Raw genomic sequence first — 20,335 nt, forward strand, 5'->3', positions numbered from 1 at the left:
TGTCCACTGAGTGTGTCCAGTCTCCAGTGAGGCTCTGGCTAGGTGCTGTCCTGAGTGGAGGCATATTGCATGCAGGCACCATGCCGTGCCACTGCCAGAGTTAGCGGCAGGCACTAGAGGATTATTACTGATGACAGGGGCATTCAATGTGTAGCAGGCCGACTGAGGCCTGAGCTGATGCTGTCTTGTCTCTCTGGGTTCAGCACCAGTTTAGAGGCAGCAGGCAGCTATGGGGCAGCTATGGGGGAGGCTTTGCTCACTGTGCCTCACAGTGCAGTTCTCAGAGTGCTGCTGTGTGGCATTCATTAAGGACTGAGGGTGTCACACCAGCTTAGGTCCCCTGTCCCCTCTCGCCTGGGCTTCCTGCTGCTGTGGACCAGCGCCTTTGCTTTTCAAGACTCTTTTTGACTGAGGATCAGACATTATTTCCCTCGATATGGCAAGTCTGATTGCGACATGTTTTCTAATGCATTCTGATATCTCACAAACAGAGGCATTCATCCAAAGTAACCCTAATTGGCTTAAATGTATACAGATTGGTGGGTATTTAACAAACTATTTTGGAGACCAGTCCACTTAATTTACCATTGGATGAATACCAGGCCCAGACTTAGGACCCAGAGTTCCAACGAGAGCCAAAGAGCAAGAGATGCATTTGAAAAATAGCACTGCTACGTGGCATTGCAATTCTGCCACACATCTCCAGTCCTCCTACCTTCCCATGCTGAGGTAACCTAAACATGGAGGCGGTTCTGTTTGATCTGGGAAGGGATAGAAGCTTTAAGCCCTTTCTGTGTGAGGTGTCCTTCTTTAAAAAGATTTTAATCTCAACAGGAATGTCCGGCCAAATAGAGGTCATGGCTGCCAGAGCAGCCAGCAGACAATAGCAAGCAGTTGGTTGTGAACCTGAGAGGAATTCTGGTGAGGATTTGTTTCTCCTGGGCCTAGACTCATCTCAGTAAGCATTAGGAGGCAAAGTGCTGACTGGAAGAGCAATGACACAAAATGATACATGATTCGACAACAAGAAGGGATGTGGCTCTGTGTGAAACAAACTATGGGAATAGCTTTAGTCTTAGGGGTTATTAAAGTATACTTTATGTAAATCAATGTCATGTAATGCAATGTATGTAAACTGCAATAAGAGACAAAATATGTAATATTTGTAATTCTCTGCAGCATTAGTCGAACCTGAGGTGCAAAACTTCCTATTCTTTGTGAAGGATTCACAAATTATACAAGTCAAATATTTCCCTCCTTGAGAAAACACTGATTTCTGGCATGCCCTCCCTAAGAGGAAACATACCTCCCTTTATTTCCGCTATGGTTACATTGTCAAGCTTTGCCCCATATTTCCTCTTAATCTCACTTTGACAATTTAAAAGCTGAGCGCAGCGTGCATGCCTATCACTGGCTCTGAGAGAGGATGAGTCTGCCTCCTTCCTCCGCCCTCTTCCTGCCTTCCTTGCCTCGCATTTTTATCAGATTGGTTTATCTAATTTTCCAGTAAATGCTTGAAATGTATTCCTTCATACCTTCTCCCCATAAACGTTAGATAAAAATGAATAGCTCGGCACTAACTGCCTTCACACCCTCGCTCCATTCCGATACACATTTGGAGGGGCAGGAGGGGAGAATCTCTTTCCCCTCTAGAGGGATGACAAACACTTATTCAGCAACAAGGTAGAAGCCAAGACCTTCCCAACCTACCTATGAGGGATGAGGCCTTTAAATTCATACAGGGTTGAGACAGACATCTTTAAACCAGTATGATAATAGCTGCACACATCAGGATAGGTTAGGTTTAAGGAAAGCGTTTAGATGTGAGCAAACCTGCATTCAAGCTGAGGTGGTCATCAAAGGCTCTCTCTATCATAGTGCCCAAAATGTTGAGAGTTTAATCAGAGGAGGAGAAAAACAACAAGGTGGCATTAGGCATGCTGAACCAGCGCCAGAAATATGCAGAGAATTGATGAGGTGTCACTTTCGCTAAGAGTCACACAATTGCTGCCGACAAGAGACTGTAATCCCCTCCCTCCCCGCCTGCCACCAACGAGCCACAGCACAGAAAGAGACAGAGACGCTGGTTCCCTTCGCACGGCGCACATGAAAGAGAAACGCCCTTGATTTTAGGGAAGGTTGCCTATCTCCCTCCATCTTCTCAACCCTGGAAAGTAGTGCTCTCCTAACACACAACGTGCAACATAATTAGGTATGATGCTCTCTTTGCTTGTGGTATTGGAAAACCTGACATGAGGTACCGTACCTATCACATTAATACTATAACAAACATGGCAATATATTGTGCTCTCTTAAAGTAACATCAGAAACACAACTGTGTCTGTTAATTAAATGTGCTTGCATTGATTAAAGCAATTTCAAAATCCATTAATTAGTTTAGACTGCTAGGAGAACTCTGCAGGTCAGACAGGAGAAGCAAGCTAAAACAGTAGCCTCAATTAGAAAACATGCTAGCGAATTATTTTATACTTGTTCATAACATGGCAAGGAAACAAAAGTGAGGCAGACTGAGAGAATGATAAATAGAGATAATGTCTAATACAGAGATTATATTGTGTATGTTAATTCATGTGTAGACCTATTCAAATCAGCACTGCAACAATTAGGTTACTCCAAAAGGCTAAGGGATTAGGCTAATACAAAACAAATCATCTCATACAGCAACAAAGACATTAGAAGTAAGGACTTCTGATGTAAATAAAAGTGACATCACTAATTTCAACACCACCCATATTTTGTCTTGAGGTACGGATCACATTAATAATTTACCATTATGTTTGCTCTGACGCTTCCACTTGTTTTTCACTCAATTAGAAAACCAATGACGACAGTATTTCTGGCCCAAATTTGTTAATCAAAAGTACGGGTGGCTGGGTTTTGCACATTGCTTTAATTCCTTGTCATTATTAGTGGCAGTGACTTTGATCAAATCTTTGCGCATATAATTCAATGAATTCACTCATTAACAACTAATTATCTCAATATCGAATTTCAATAAAGCCATAGGATCATTGATCTGAACTGATCTGCACCTCAAGGGAAAGCGGTGAGAAAATTCTGACAAATTCTCTCAAATCTTGAAGCTTGACTGAAATACCAAACGGCTTCCTTCCCTCTCTGTCTCTATCTTGGCATTGACATTCATTCTTTATACAGCATATTCAAGCACAAAGACTTGTCACTACATCACTTCACTGTTGAAGGATCAAAATGCCTTTCTATTTCAAAAATGCACCTTTAAGAGAAGATGGTTGACTATTTGTCACTCCAGAGGCTTGGCGGACCTGAGTTGATGTGGGACTGACAGATGAGCTATGACAGTGGGGCTGAGACCATCAGAAGGTCTCTCAACCAATCACTTTGCTCCACACTATTTTCTTTTAAAAAGTTACAGACTTAAAATGTAATTAATGAAAGGGGAAAGAAACAATGTTAGCTAATAACTTAAGAATTATACAAATAAAACAGTGCTGCTTTTCTTTTCCTTGGCTCCTCTGACGATTCCGCTGCCTGTCGGTTAATGTGTTCAAACCACAACGTTTGCTTCATTAGGATCAATTGTATTAAGAATTCAGCGATGCCTTCCCAGGCAGCAGCTTTTGAATTTCCTTAGAGAAACTTCTGCAATTGCAATCATTCAAAATCCCTCCAGCTTCAGGCAGCAAACGAAATAATGTTTAGTTCCAGTCTCCCTGCTAGTATCCACATATGAAGACAAGAGAGACAATCCATACAACAAAAACAGATCATGACAAATAAAATGTGAAGATCAAGCAATACACTGTCTCACTTGCATAACATTTTAAAGTGACTGCACTGGAAATAAATGAAATAATGTAAAATAGCTGGCCTATAGGTCAAGGACAAATGGCTTCTGTGATTTCTTTTCACACGGCATACAAATAATAACATTTTGCACTTTCATTTTCCGCGACAGAAAGCTAAACGAATTGTTATCTTTTCTTATTGGTGTGATACAATATATGAAATGTGAAACACCTCCAGGCTCTTATGCAGCCTATGTTAAATACTTTGTTATGTTGAAATTATGAGTTCTACATAATGCTGGATGAATACGCTGTGGAATATGCAGCCCTACTGAACAGGAACTCGTGTGATCGACAGTTACATTTATGGTTTAGGCTAAACAGGGATTCCTTTAATTAAGAATGGATAGTGTAAAAATAAACATGAGCTCAGCGATAAGACACATCCAACTTGATCCAGCTATTATTCCACGGATACATACGCTACATGGATACGCTACACTACAAAAGTATGTGGACACCTTCAAATTAGTGGATTCAGTTATTTCAGCCACACCCGCTCGCCTCCATTGGACTCTGGAGCAGTGGAAAAGCGTTCTCTGGAGTGATGAATCTGTCAGTCTGACGGTCAAATCTGGGTTTGGCGGATGCCAGGAGAACACTACCTGCCGCAATCCATAGTGCCAACTGTAAGGTTTGGTGGAGGAGGAATAATAGTCTGGGGCTGTTTCTCATGGTTCAGGCTAGGCCCCTTAGTTCCAGTGAAGGGAAATCTTAGTGCTACAGCATTCAATGTCATTCTAGACGATTCTGTGCTTCCAACTTTGTGGCAACAGTTTGGGGAAGGCCTTTCCTGTTTCAGCATGACAATGCCCCAGTGCAAAATGCGAGGTCCATACAGAAATGGTTTGTCGAGATTGGTGTGGAAGAGCTTGACTGGCCTGCACAAAGCCCTGACCGCAACCCCATCAAACACCTTTGGGATGAATTGGAACGCAGACTGCGAGCCAGGCCTAATCGCCAAACATCAGTGCCGACCTACCACTAATGCTCCTGTGGCTGAATGGAAGCAAGTCCCCGCAGCAATGTTCCAAAATGTAGTGGAAAGCCTTTGCTGTTATAGCAACAAAGGGGGGACCAACTCCATATTAATGTCCATGATTTTGGAATGAAATGTTTGAGGAGCATACTTTTGCCCATGTAGTGTACGTGGAAATTGACTGTTGCAGGTTCTTATGTGTGTAGGTTGAGTGCTTTTTTCAGCCAGTGAGCATCAATGGTATGGTCAAAGGTCATACTATCCTTAAGGAGCTCAATGACACTGTGCTCCCAATGCAGAAGAAACCTTCAATTAGAATCTGCCGAGAACATCATGCTCTCCAAATTCCTTTCTACAGCAGCCAAACAGTACAGAGCCTCTAGACAAATTAAGACAATTAATATTTTACAGTGGCTTCAAAATGAATGCTAATGTGCTTTAGGAATACAGGGCTCTGGGCATGTACATTATGAAAATCACAAGCTTAACTGTTAAAATGTTTGTGTTCTGTGACATGCTACATTTTTCATCATACATTTTTCCTCTATGTCTTACTATTGGCCGCTAGACTGGAGGGCCAAACAAAAAAACTGGAAATGGGAAGCTAAGCAACAGGAACAAATTAAGTTGAAAATCTAGTGAATATAATTCTATCAGCTGCAAAAGCGGTGATGTTGGAACCTAAATAAATATAAGCATGTGATTCTACACATTTAACAATGCAATTTTGGGGGGTTAATTGTTCCTTTGCTTACTAATTTAAAACAGTAAAGCTGAAGTTAAATTGAATTATAAAAATGTGAGTAAAAAAAAATGTAAATTCAAGAATTTACCATGCATGCACAAATATAGGCCTGAAGAATGACAGATTTTGTGTCTGATGTTAAAGGGTAGGAAGCATGAGTTTTTACTCACCAAAGTAACAACATAGTGTGGTCAAACACTTAGTAACTTAGTTGTAGTCACAATCTGGTTATCTATAACTACAAACATAGTTATGTTTTGGGGTTTTTACATATTTATTAACTTATTTCCGGATATCTTCTAAACTACCCACAATTACTATTTCTCAACGTCATATGGAGAATCTACTCCATGTTAGCAAGCTCGCTATTGGATTAACTGACTCTCCCTCGGCTGGTGAAACGGCCTCTCCCTGTAAAGTGCCTTCTTGGCTTTTCTTTGGTAGCCAACTCAGTCGTCAATCGGTAAGTCTCCACTCTCTCTACTTTATATCTGCTGGCTTATTTTGTGTTCTGTGGATTCCTGCCTTTGCTGGCTTATCTGCTGGTTTACTACTTAGCTATGTCAACCATGGTGGTTGGCTAGCTAGGCTAGTTTGTTATTTTAGCCTGCTAGCTAGTAACATTATTTGATAACTGGTTAGATGGTGTCATGTATTTCTAAAACTTTGGATTACTTTATGTAACTGTAAACTAGGTCTTGATAGCAACTCATGCAGTCACATAAAGTTAACAGGCTGGTAGGTCTAACGTTAGCACGCTAGTAGGGCTAACACTCACAGGCTAGTTGGCTAGCAACCTTGCAAGACAATTTGTAACAGTAAATTCATACATTTTTGCTTTTAAGTTGGCACATTTTTTAAATGAAAACCAGTAGCCAGCGGTCTAAGGTGAGTGGCGCAGTGGTCTGAGGACTGCATTGAGGCGGTGCTTGAGGCGTCACTACAGACCCGGGTTTGATCCCAGGCTGTGTCACAACTGGCCGTGACCGGGAGTCCCATAGGGTGGTGCACAATTGGCCCAGCGTCGTCTAGGTTAGGGGAGGGTTTTGCCAGGGGGTCTTTACTTGGTTCATCGCGCTCTAGTGACTACTTGTGGTGGGCCGGGTGGCTGCAGGCTGACCTCGGTCGTCAGTTGAACGGTGTTTCCTCCGACACATTGGTGCGGCTGGCTTCCGGTAAGCAGGCAGTTAAGCAGTTAAGAAGCGTGGTTTGGCGAATCATGTTTCAGAGGACGCATGACTTGACTTTCGCCTCTCCCGAGCTTGTTGGGGAGTTGCAGCGATTAGACAAGATCGGAATAAAAATAAATAAACAGCAGTCATGAGTGCAAACGATTTGGTTAAATTTGAAGTTGTACATTTGAAGTTATTTTTGATGGAGTTTACATTATATGGAATAGGCTGGCTTGCCAGAAGATACTGACCCTACCATTACGCTTGTTTACAATGAGCTGCACTGGGGTCGGAACACAATCATGGTTACATAAAGACACTGTGGAGTCGGCACGTGATATGGGTCGGAAAACATACCTCAATGCAAGGATGGGATGTGCCACTGTACTCCAACTTTTACCTTTATCCACACTGATACATCGAGAAGATTGAAATACTGCTAGTTTTTCCAGAAAACTGAACTTTTCACCCTCATACTAGCTAGCAGTAGCCAACACAGCCACTTTGGAATGGCAGTGTCAGTCAATCAGCTTCTATTTTGTTCAACGTGACGTGCCATTCCATAACAGCTGCTGTGACTACTGCTAGATAGCATGAGGACGAAAAGGGCAGTTTTCCAGGAAAAATAGTAGCATTACAATCTTCTCGATGGCGCAGTGAGGATTAGGTTTGTGAACTTTAAACGTTAAACTGTTTAAACGAAATTGGGATCCTTAATGTTAAGAAAAATCCCGAAAAATAAAGAAAATTCTCCCACAAAATGTTAATCACAGTGCAGTTATCACAAAACATATTATTTTCTGTGTTATAGCCTAACTAGTCGACAGGCTATAAAGGCCTGGGGAAAATTAAATTAAATAAAACCAGAGGAAGAGACAAACTTTAATCTACTTTGGTGAATTTGCAAGGCATATGCACACCAGGTTTTTTCTGCCTGCCCACTCCTTTCTCCCCTTCCGTTGTGTCGCTTAGGGTGTATTCAATACGCTAATTGTGTTACAAAACATTTCTTAAACGGAAGCAAATGCAATGAAACAGGAAGGGACTTACCTGAATTTGTCCCTTTGTCAAAACAGAACTGTTTGGACTAATGATTACACCCCAAATTTCACTTATCTAATGATGTGAGTATTTTCAGTCTTTGATCTGTTGCGTGTAGAACATCCTAGCCTATTCATTGATGATAGGCCCTCCATTACTAAAGTTGCGAGACATTGCAAGCCAAGAAATTACGAGATACACCATTCCATTGCGAGATACAGCTTTTGATAGTTTTCAATAGGCCTAGTACACATTTCTGACTGAATGCCTTTGTGGCTGACTTGCCTATACTGTGCCCATACCCTCTCTCTCTGTTCCTCGCTAGCTCACTATGAAAGACGCAAGTGTCTCCGAAGTACGCCAACCAATCAGTCTTCTCAATTCCAAAAATACTGAATCTTAGGTGTCGATTCCTTGCAGAATGGAATCTTGACACTCAGAAATGGGAGTCGACACCGGGAGTCAATGTGAGTCGAGGAATAAATTATTCTCTCCACCAGTACATCATCGTCATTAATATCAGAGAAAGGCAAGCGACAGCAGCAAAGTCCTGTACGGCAATACTTTAAAAAGTTAAATGACAAGGAAATGCAAACTTTGCGAGGTGGAATTGAGATACAGTAATGGTAGTACAGGTGCAATGCTAACCATCTGAAAGGGAAGCAACGTGAGACCCGAACTGTTGCAGGCAGCAGCGCAGCTGCATTATGAATTCATGTGGAAAATGTTTCTTATCGTTTTAATGGAAAACTGCAACAAACAAAAAAAATGCTGTTTAAACGTTAAGAACATTATTCCATTTGTCACATCCTTAGTGTGGACAAAGGTACAATTTTGAGTAGTGGCATTTCCCATTCTTGCAGTGAGGTACGTTTTCTAACCTATTTATCATGCCGGCTCCACAGTGTCTTAATGTAACCAAGATTACTTTCCGACCCCAGTGCAGCTCAGTGTAAACAAGCGTAACGGTAGGGTTTGTACGCTCTGGCATGCTTGCCGGGTCCTCCATATTATGTCACATGCCGCAAAAATATGACTTCGGGATTCTGATAGGTTTGATGTAATAACACAAGAAATAGACACATTTGCTGTAATTTTTCCTTGGGACTTTTGATGCGTATACTAATGCAAATCCATATGTTACATGTGGTTAAATTTATGCTACCTACCCTTAAGATTTAACATCATGTGTTTTTACATTGTATCAGAAACATTTGCAACGATAACCGCAAGGAGAAGAAGGGCTCATACCTCATTGGTGTTCCACCTGTGTCTCTCCTTTGGCAGCGACGAGCATTTTGGTAGACATTCTAGCAGCTTTTTGGGCAGGTATATTTTCAAATGTCCATGTTCATCTGCAAAAAGAGAAAGATGTGTGTAAGTGCATGCGTGCTCCTTTTGCTCCTTGTGAGACCTGAGGAATCAGAACTTTGTCAGAGACCATGTTGAATTGGCCCGGTTTCAGAAGACAACGGTGGTGCCGTTATGGTACAACCCACCTCACCAGGTAATATCACAACAGTACAACAACAATCCATCTTTGGACAAAGGTAAAGCCCATATTTGTACAGTCGTCTCAAATAAAACTGTGAAGGACCTCGGCGTTACTCTGGACCCTGATCTCTCTTTTGAAGAACATATCAAGACCATTTCAAGGACAGCTTTTTTCCATCTACGTAACATTGCAAAAATCAGAAACTTTCTGTCCAAAAATGATGCAGAAAAATTAATCCATGCTTTTGTCACTTCTAGGTTAGACTACTGCAATGCTCTACTTTCCGGCTACCCGGATAAAGCACTAAATAAACTTCAGTTAGTGCTAAATACGGCTGCTAGAATCCTGACTAGAACCAAAAAATTTGATCATATTACTCCAGTGCTAGCCTCTCTACACTGGCTTCCTGTCAAAGCAAGGGCTGATTTCAAGGTTTTACTGCTAACCTACAAAGCATTACATGGGCTTGCTCCTACCTATCTCTCTGATTTGGTCCTGCCGTACATACCTACACGTACGCTACGGTCACAAGACGCAGGCCTCCTAATTGTCCCTAGAATTTCTAAGCAAACAGCTGGAGGCAGGGCTTTCTCCTATAGAGCTCCATTTTTATGGAACGGTCTGCCTACCCATGTCAGAGACGCAAACTCGGTCTCAACCTTTAAGTCTCTACTGAAGACTCATCTCTTCAGTGGGTCATATGATTGAGTGTAGTCTGGCCCAGGAGTGGGAGGGTGAACGGAAAGGCTCTGGAGCAACGAACCGCCCTTGCTGTCTCTGCCTGGCCGGTTCCCCTCTTTCCACTGGGATTTTTTGCCTCTAACCCTATTACAGGGGCTGAGTCACTGGCTTACTGGGGCTCTCTCATGCCGTCCCTGGAGGGGGTGCGTCACCTGAGTGGGTTGAGTCACTGATGTGGTCATCCTGTCTGGGTTGGCGCCCCCCCCCCCCCCCCCCCCCCCCCCCCTCCCTTGGGTTGTGCCGTGGCGGAGGTCTTTGTGGGCTATACTCAGCCTTGTCTCAGGATGGTAAGTTGGTGGTTGAAGATATCCCTCTAGTGGTGTGGGGGCTGTGCTTTGGCAAAGTGGGTGGGGTTATATCCTTCCTGTTTGGCCCTGTCCGGGGGTGTCCTCGGAGTGGGCCACAGTGTCTCCTGACCCCTCCTGTCTCAGCCTCCAGTATTTATGCTGCAGTAGTAGTTTATGTGTCGGGGGGCTAGGGTCAGTTTGTTATATCTGGAGTACTTCTCCTGTCCTATTCGGTGTCCTGTGTGAATCTAGGTGTGCGTTCTCTAATTCTCTCCTTCTCTCTTTCTCTCTCTCGGAGGACCTGAGCCCTAGGACCATGCCCCAGGACTACCTGACATGATGACTCCTTGCTGTCCCCAGTCCACCTGGCTGTGCTGCTGCTCCAGTTTCAACTGTTCTGCCTTAATATTATTCGACCATGCTGGTCATTTATGAACATTTGAACATCTTGGCCATGTTCTGTTATAATCTCCACCCGGCACAGCCAGAAGAGGACTGGCCACCCCACATAGCCTGGTTCCTCTCTAGGTTTCTTCCTAGGTTTTGGCCTTTCTAGGGAGTTTTTCCTAGCCACCGTGCTTCTACACCTGCATTGCTTGCTGTTTGGGGTTTTAGGCTGGGTTTCTGTACAGCACTTTGAGATATCAGCTGATGTACGAAGGGCTATATAAAATAAATTTGATTTGATTTTGATTTGATTTCTGTTATCCTAAAAAGGACACAATGGCAAGACTGCCTAGAACAACACTGTCCACTGTTTCAGTGGTCCAAACTGCAAGCTAAAGTGGTACAACACTCTCACACAGGCCCAAATGCCAGTGGATGAGAAACAAAGGAAATACAACTTGTTCTGTAGTGCAATTACAGCTGGGTTGTATATCAAATGCTTCCCTGGCCTGATCCCTGCCTCATCTTACTCTCTCCACAGTTTCAAAGGGCATGGGAGCACAGTCAAATCACTGTCATTCACCCTCATTGTTTTGAAGCGGACTTTCTAAATTACAATAACACTGTCTGTAGAGGTAGCCTATCTGGGAATTGGCTTCAATTACACACAACTTGTTATTAACTGTCGATTATATGTCCGTCTCCCATAACTTTACACTTGACATCAATATTTCCATATCCACAAAGAGAACCATGTGGCCTAATGCACAAAATGTAAACGCCCAATCATACTACTTGAATACCATAATTATGTGAATTATTCAAAGAAAGTAACCATGTAAAGCCCATTGCTTTACCTGGTTACACTACATCTTACATTTCACAATCATACCACATGGATAATGTAGCAAATTCTGTGCAGAGTAGACATACTTAGATACAATCATGCATTAGGCCCATGCTATTCAAGGTCCTATTGTTCATTCAAATCATATTGCCTCCTCATTCCTGCTATTCAAATATACAGATGGCATTTCATCCAACACTTAGGTGTGTGCAAATGCTATTTGTCTGGAGACCAAATTTACTGTGAATGTATGGTATTATGGACACAACTAATAAGAGTTTGGGATGAATGTTACAAGGAAATTAAAATAACATTTTTTTGTAAGCAACACACGGCTACGAGAAAATGTATGCATCCATAGCTTTTGCAATTTACATACTAAATGAGCATAGCTCATTCCCAACCAACAGCTTATCATTAGGAGAGGGTTTAAACAGAGAGAGGAGTTACTGTCTGCCAGTCATAATGGCATGACATCCTACAAGCAGGCGGCCTTTCAAAGAATGGAAGCAATGCTACTGTACTGTACAACGCACTAACCTTGGCTACTATGTAAATCAAGTTTTCTGAATAATTATTTGTTAGGAGAGAAATTCACACTGAATAATGATGTGTTACAAACAAAATTAACATGATCCATTGTAGACTGTTATGTTTTATAGGACTACATTTTGGCCATGGGCCTAAAGAATAATTTTCTTTCACAGCTTTACATTCTCCTACCTAAGTCACCCATCAAGACAAATCTGCTGCAAAAATAGCATTGTTTCCTGCTGAATTTGATTATTTTACTGGTGAGTGTGATAATGTGGACTTGCGCCCATTGTGCATTATACTATTTCCAATGACCATTATACACTACATGACTAAAAGTATGTGGACACTTACTGGTCGAACATCTCATTCCAAAATCATGGGCATTAATATGGAGTTGGTCCCCCCTTTTGCTGCTTTAACAGCCTCCACTCTTCTGGGAAGGCTTTCACTAGATGTTGGAATATTGCTGTGGGGACTTGCTTCCATTCAGCCACAGGAGCATTATTGAGGTCGGGCACTGATGTTGGGCGATTAGGCCTGGCTCGCAGTCAGTGTTCCAATTCAACTCAAAGGTGTTTGATGGGGTTGAGGTCAGGGCTCTGTGCAGGCCAGTAAAGTTCTTCCACTCTGATCGCTTTGTAACACGGGGGCATTGTCATGCTGAAACATGCAACAGCAAACTGTTAACACAATGTTGGAAGCACAGAATCGTCTAGAATGTCATTGTATGCTGTAGCATTAAGATTTCCCTTCACTGGAACTAAGAGGCCTAGCCCGAACCATGAGAAACAGCCCCAGACCACTATTCCTCCTACACCAAACGTTCTCTTGGCATCCGTCAAACCCAGATTCGTCCGTCGGACTGCCAGATGGTGAAGCGTGAGTCATCACTCCAGAGAACGCATTTCCACTGCTCCTGAGTCTAATGGTGGCGAGCTGTACACCACTCCAGTTGAAGCTTGGCATTGCTCATGGTGATCTTAGGCTTGTGTGTGGCTGCTCAGCCATGGAAACCCATTTCATGAAGCTCCCGACGAATAGTTATTGTGCTGACGTTGCTTTCAAAGGCAGTTTAGGACTCAGTAGTGAGTGATCCAACTGAGGACAGACAATTTTTACGCACTACTTACTCAGCAGTCCCGTTCTGTGAGCTTGTGTGGCTGAGCCGTTGTTGCTCCTAGACGTTTCCACTTCACAATAACAGCACTTACAGTTGACCGCGGCAGCTCTATCAGGGCAGAAATTTGACAAACTGACTTGTTGGAAAGGTTGCGTCCTATGATGGGGCCACGTTGAAAGTCACTGAGCTCTTCAGTAAGGCCATTCTACTGTCAGTGTTTGTCTATGGAGATTGCATGGCTGCGTGCTTTGTTTCTCTCCATTTTTTTTGCACCTGTCAGCAACGGGTGTTACTGAAATCGACAAATCCACTCATTTAAAGGGGTGTCCACATACTTTGTTATATAGTGTATTTGTGTATTTGTTCGTAAAATAAATGTGAAAGAATGTTTATTTATTTGTCTAATTTTAAGCTGTCTTTTTAGTCAAAGGATAATAATAGACCCTTATAATAGAACCTTTCTGATCTGGTATTAATTAAAGCAACCACACTTGCTTTTGAGAGCGTTTCAGTGGAAATCATCTTTAGTACCAGGGGTATAGCATCTTTCTCTGATTCTTATCCTCCAACTAAAGCCACTGGTGACCCATCATGGCACATCTGCTGAAAACATTGCATTCTTTCCTGCTAATGTATTTTACAGGGGTATTAATGGATGAATTCTTAACATTCTATCAATTCTGGTGAGCCCATGCACAGAGAGCCCATGGCAAATACTTCTGATTTTAAGTACAGAACCTCCATTCCAGTCATGCACTAGGCCTATGTCAAGAGACCTATTGAAAGGGAACAGTCTAGTAAGCCCTAGCTTGTAGAATCCCACCATTCATTCACATGGTACAAACTGCTCTTCCAGCCACCTGATCAGGGAGGGAGAGAAACATCAGAGCCATGTTTAGTGTTGCTCCCACAGGGAGCAGGTAGTAGAGATGGATTCTTTAGCTGTTTGCTGCATCCAGCTGTACCTAGTAATTCTGCGTGTGTAAACTATTTTTATATGAGCTGAGCTGAACAGGTATCTGTAATCATTCGCTTCGCCCAATTAACAAGCCCGTGCAGCATCTGCTTATAGGTACCACCAAAGTGGTGTTATTGTTGACATCAGAGGCAAACAGGATAGAGCTAAATGATCAGAGATGTACCAGGGTCATGGCTAGAAAGGATCCAGATTTAGTCAAATTAAAGTCAGATTTGACTTTTTGTAGCAGGTTAGGAGAATTTACGCAGCAGGTTAAGATAATTAACATAGCAGTTCAGAAGAATTAGGTTAAGGTTAGGAAAAGGGTTAGGGTTAGCTTAAATGCAAAAAAAATAGACTTTGAACTTTAATTTGACAAAAGCTGGATCCCTTCTAGCCATGACCATGCACCAGGGAGGGAAATGAGAGGGAAAACGGGACATGGGCAAATTAGGAACAACAAGGAAATGGGCATTAGGGTAAAAAATCACGCACAAATATCTAACAAAACAAAAAGAGAAGTACATAACAAAAAGGGCAAAACATGTAAAAGATTGCGTTATTAAATGCTTTGCTTTTTAAGACTAGACCAATTAGCTATTGTTGGACTAATTCTATTTTCTAACTTTTTTCTAACTGTGGATTAGCTTTCAGCATACATTACATACTCTGTCTGCAGAATGTTCATATGTTGTTTGTTTTCCAATGAGAAGCCATGTGAGTCCACTGTCCACTGAGTCCAGGCTCCAGCATTAAAGGTGATGTTTCAAGGCAGAGCAAACCACACTCTGATATTAACCACTAACCTAGCCAGCCTATCCCTCACACCCTCAGACGACATCATCGAGGGGAGATATCATCATCAGTCCCATTCATTATTATTTTTATTAACTGTTTGTACAATTTGGTTATAAGGATGTAGCATATAATATGCATGCAACTTAAGTAAAAAAAAAGGTATTGGGTCAAGTTTAAAAAGCTCAGAGTAGAGCAAATCTCCGTGTTTCAGATATGGCATCCACGTTCCAGATATGTTCACTGTCTACCTCTTGAGCACCGTAGGAGGGCCATGTTCTCCGCTTCTCACACTGTCAAGCTCAAGTCCTGTTATTAGGCTCAGACTGGCTCTCTGTTTGGAGAACACAGAACAAACCACAGAATCTGTTTTAAAATGCTAAACTGAAGCATATTTTCTCCCATTTATTAAGCCCACATTGTCAATTTGTTGCCATGTTATTTCAGCGATCCTCTGATTTTCTCCACTGGGCTTTTCCACAGCTGTGGAGGAGGAGAAGGTGTTCCTTTGAAAGCTTTAGTTCAAACAGAGTTTTGCTCACTAATAAAAGGTTTGTCAACTGTGCCGGTGAGACGAAAGGGAATCCACATATATATAGTAGGTGTGATAGATAAAGCCCCAGCCTGCTTCCACGTGGGAATAGGTTGGATGCCAGACGCGCAACATAAGCCTTTGACAAACATCTGAAAGTCAGTGATTAATCTGAACCACAAATTACCTCTGAGAATGTTTATGCAGAAATGGAACATCTGCCAAAATAGAGATGTTGTTCAAAAAAACACTTGTTGCTTAAAATAAATAAAATAGGGGGCGATAATTGAGTTAAAGGAAATATTCGTCACACAACAAACTATGTGACTGTTCTTTTCCAAATTAATAATTTGTAACTATATGACTGTTTTTAAAACTGTCTTCTAGACCTAGGCCTAACCACCTTGTAAAATGTGTATTTCTTATTTCTCATCTACTTTAAGGATAAATTAAATCTGAGACTGGAATTAGATGTTTATCAGATAGGCCAAGATGTTCATTAGATGAAATTATATTGAAATGGTGGTGGTCTCCCTCTTCGTCTGAACATCGAAAGGGACATCCTGGGAAATCTGGGATTTATCTGCTTCTAATGAAATGAATCAGACTAGCTGGATGAAGGCTTTGCATTTTGATATACCGTCCTGCATGCTAATCAATGTGCTGGTAATACAGTAGCCTAGGCCTATGGACGATTCCACACCAGGACAGACCAAAAATATTTGAGGTATCTCAGATTGTTCTGGCAATGCTCACATTAATGTCACTGCTTTTTAATAAGCTTAATAGCTTCCGGGTATGCTGGGATAAGGACCAGAGCTACAGCAATTGGGCTGGCTTTGTAGTGCCTGTCCCGAATGGCTTGTTCTTGTGAATGGGCACCATGTCAGTAGTGATGGGATTTTGTAAATATATTGTTATGTTGTATCATGAGAAAAGGATTGCAAAGGTGCAATGCATATAATTCATGATGTTTAGCTGAGTGGAAAATGTAGGCTTTGATGATGGTCATTTTTTAATTAATAAGTGTTTAGTATGTTCTGATGGGAGGGGCTTCCCATACAAAAGGAGCCTCTGTTTCAGTTCAAAAGGGCAACCATTTTGGATTGAGCTGTTGATGGGGCAGCATTGTTTTAAGCGGCCAGGATCTATACTTTTGGTGGCAGTACTGTTGTTTTTCTTTCGGATTCACTATGTAAATAAACACCCTCCCACAGAAGTACCTTTGCGGCTCCGCCATCTTTTTATTTGATAGAGGTTAGGTTTTTCAGTTTAGCCTTCTGGTCTACTCTACGCGACATAAGCTTATTAAAGAGCAGTAATACTATTAAGAGCAGTGTGCGGGTTCCTTCTATTTTCTCATCTTATTCAACTGTTACCATGCACCTGCAACAAAGATAGCTCAGATGTGCGAATGCCTTTTGAATTTTGAATGCTCACATTAATAAAAATCTGACGTTCAATGCCAAACTGTGGGTCATGGGGTCGGCAGACTTTCAACGTACTCTTGAAAGTTGTAATAGTAGAATGGACATTGTGAAATGTCTAAATTGGGTAGTGCATCATCAGCTCCTCTTGTCATGTTAGTCATTACATACCTTAGAGAACTATTTATAACTTGTCAGAAATGTCCAGAACAACTAGCCCATGTCAGCTAATGTTTTTTGTTGATGCTGTAAACCTGAACCGTTTGTGTCATGAACAGAGCTTGTGCCCATAGAAATACATGTGGTGAGTGCGGCCCGTGTAGGGGGGGGGTGTGGGATGTTCTACAATGCTGGAAGGGAGCCTCGAGTTAAAAAGTTTGGGAACCCCTGGTCTATAGTGTGGTTTCTAGTGTTTTTGGGGGGCTTCATAGAGCCTATGTGGCATGTTGAAAATGTTTTCTTCATATGAATTTGTCTCTAGCGTTTGAACGGTTTAAGCTACAAAATATTATGACCATATTCCTGAACGCTACGACTCTCAGGAACATGTATGTCTTTTTTCCTCTCTGATGCTAACAAGGACTCATTAGAAGGGAGTGTGATAAAAAAAACACACATTCAAAGCATACTTTCTTCAGACTGGAATGTGGCATTACCTGATTTGACATATCTTTGTGTTATTTATTGAGCTGCTTAGTTTTCAGATGATTTTAAAATTATGTAATTACTTTTAAGAGGCAGGTAGCCTAGTGGTTAGTGTGTTGGGCCAATAACGAAAGGTTGCTGGATCGAATCCCTGAACTCTGTTGTTCTGCCCCTGAACAAGGCAGTTAACAAACTGTTCCCCGGTAAGCTGTCATTGTAAATAAGAATTTGTTCTTAACTGACTTGCCTATTTAAATAAAGGTTCCTTTTTTTAAATTATTATAATTTAATAGTTGTTTAAATAAAATTTCAAAAATGGTGAGCGAGCGTTGTGCCTTTTCCTTTTCAATGATTATATAAAATGTTGGTTGCACCTCGACGTTGGTTGAACACCCTTCACTTCTTTCCTAATTACTTTAATGAACATTTCATTTAAAGCATTGCTTTTCTATACAGATCTTTTTAATAATAATCTGCCCCCTTGCAATTAACCTTTTTTTCTATTTTTTTTGTACATCTGAACCCTGTAAGAATACAGTTGATTAGCTATAAGGAATATAATGACACCAAGATGATACAGCAGACATGTAACGCCTTTTAAAAAAGGCCTAAAATGGCCACTTTCATCATGATTTTCTCAAAACCGGTTTGTGATACAAATATAAAAAGCATGTCAAACATCCATCTGCCTAATTAAGTTTCTATGTGAAAATTAACAGAACCATTTGAGATACCGGGCTATCCTGGCTTAGAAACGCCTGTATCTCTTAAAGGCACAGTCTAATGCTGCACCATTGGGTAGGCAGCCTTCTATAGGCCTAATCAAGTCCCTTACAGCAAACATGGTCAACACATTTTTAAGGCTATGATGTAAGATATATCAGAAGGCATGGCTGATAACAGAAAGAGCTCACAAATTGGAAGGAACAACAATGGAAAATTGAACTAGAAGAGTCTGAGATCTAAGATGACTCCCGATTACTTTCTAAGCCAAACTGATGAGTAAGGCCTTTATCTGTCGATGTATACCTGCCAGTCTGTATCGACTGACGATTTTAGTCGCTAATACTCTCAGATTAGGGAATGCTCATCTACCAACAAATAAGCCTACAGAGTTAATTGTGTGTAAGATTACATAAATAGACTAGCCCTCAATAGACACCTATCGGGATTATTATGAAATATATTTGTTTCCACCACCCTACAGAATTGCATCATTATGAGAAACAACCACGATCCTGTTTTGCAAATCAAATCAATGTTTGTCTGATTTTATGCAGGTATGATTATTATAGCCCACAAAATAAACTATCCCATCTGGCTAACAACAAGCAATTGGTTGTAAAACACAAGTGCAACACAGGCAAAAACAAGAGCTTGTTATATCAGAACCCAGCTAGCACATTTGGTTATTTGGAAGTTATTGGAACATACGTTTTTGGTTTCCCATTGGCACTTGGAATGAAGCCCTACGGTTTTTTTTATGTTCTGAGAAAGGAAGTTCTGGGAATATACATTTTTAGGTAGCAGAGAGGTTCTGAGAATGTTTTACTATAGTTCCCTGAAAGTTTTCCTGGGAGGTTTTAATAACGTTCTAAAAATGGAAATTCTAGGTTATGTTATGGTAATTAAATAACGTTCTGAGATCATGTTTATATAAAACTTTGAATAACACTGCTAGCTTAGTTTGGGTTAACTGTTTTGAACTCCAAGCATGTTATTGCATTAATCATGCAATCACATTAACCTTTTTATTGTGGAATGGCATCAATGAGATTCAAACCTATAATCTTCTGTTCGCTATCCATTGAATTAGTCCATTGCGCCACCAGGAGGGAGCTAGCATGTCATGTTTTTTTGAACTCATACAAGGATGTTTATTTTAGTCTATTCAAACAAACCCCATTTCAAAGGAAAACAAGCACTCATTAAGATCACGTGTGGCCAATTAGTTAGCGCGGTCAACACACCTGAACACACTTAACAAGATAGAGGAGAGAGAGTCATTTGATGCTAATAAAGGAACGTACAGGGTTTTAAATAACATTCTTAGAACATTCTCTGAATGTTAATAAAGGTTTCTTGTGTTTTTTATTGAACGTTTTCGTTATGTTCTCTGAACAATTTGAGAACATGACTTTAAATAGAACCATGAGGAAACCTGTAGGAAACGTTATGCTGAAGTACTGAAATTCCCACAGAAGGTTGTTTCTTAACATTTTCTGAACTATTTGAGAACTTTCCCAATGTCAAAGCAGTTGGAGAGCGTTCATATAACATTACCAAAATGTAAATTAAATGTAACCATGTTTGAACTTTAAGGAAACGTTCTGTTAATTAATGAAATGAAAGTTATTTTGTCAAGTTACTTAAATGTGCTGACAATGTTCCAAAGTCAAGCAACTATCCTGCACCATTACCACAGGTCAACCACGTTCTCACGAAGCACTAAAAAACACATGGTTCTCAAAACGTTATGTGCTAGCTGGGAAGGTGCTGAGTTAAGCTGGGCTGAGTTGAGTTGAGCTGGGCTGAGCAGGGCTGGGCTGGTGGGCAGCCAATTATTGCCCTGGTGATGATAAAGGAGCTGTCTAAGAGAAAGTTTGCCTAGGGCCTAGCCACCTACAGTACCACTCGACTACTCAGGTGATTTGGGCCCCTTCAAAAGCCAGTAAGGGGCCTATAAAATCTGCTGTTCTATGCCTACTACAGGGCCTGTTTTTGATGAGCACACTGTCAAGCCTATTTCTATTCCTTGGTAGTAGGGACTTGGGAGGGG

The 20,335-nt window shown here is 41.3% G+C and overlaps 1 protein-coding gene across 1 annotated transcript in view; it reads right to left on the reverse strand.

Annotated features, from left to right (window-relative positions):
- LOC139368588 (calmodulin-binding transcription activator 1-like) overlaps positions 1-20,335 on the reverse strand; it is a 483,633-nt gene that overhangs the window by 453,704 nt on the left and 9,594 nt on the right. The window contains exon 3 of the mRNA XM_071107638.1: positions 9,037-9,140. Coding sequence (XP_070963739.1) covers positions 9,037-9,140 — 104 coding nt within the window. The remainder of the gene's footprint in view (positions 1-9,036; positions 9,141-20,335) is intronic.

Source organism: Oncorhynchus clarkii, chromosome 16 (genome assembly GCF_045791955.1).
Source record: "Oncorhynchus clarkii lewisi isolate Uvic-CL-2024 chromosome 16, UVic_Ocla_1.0, whole genome shotgun sequence".
In the NCBI taxonomy this organism is placed as follows: domain Eukaryota; kingdom Metazoa; phylum Chordata; class Actinopteri; order Salmoniformes; family Salmonidae; genus Oncorhynchus; species Oncorhynchus clarkii.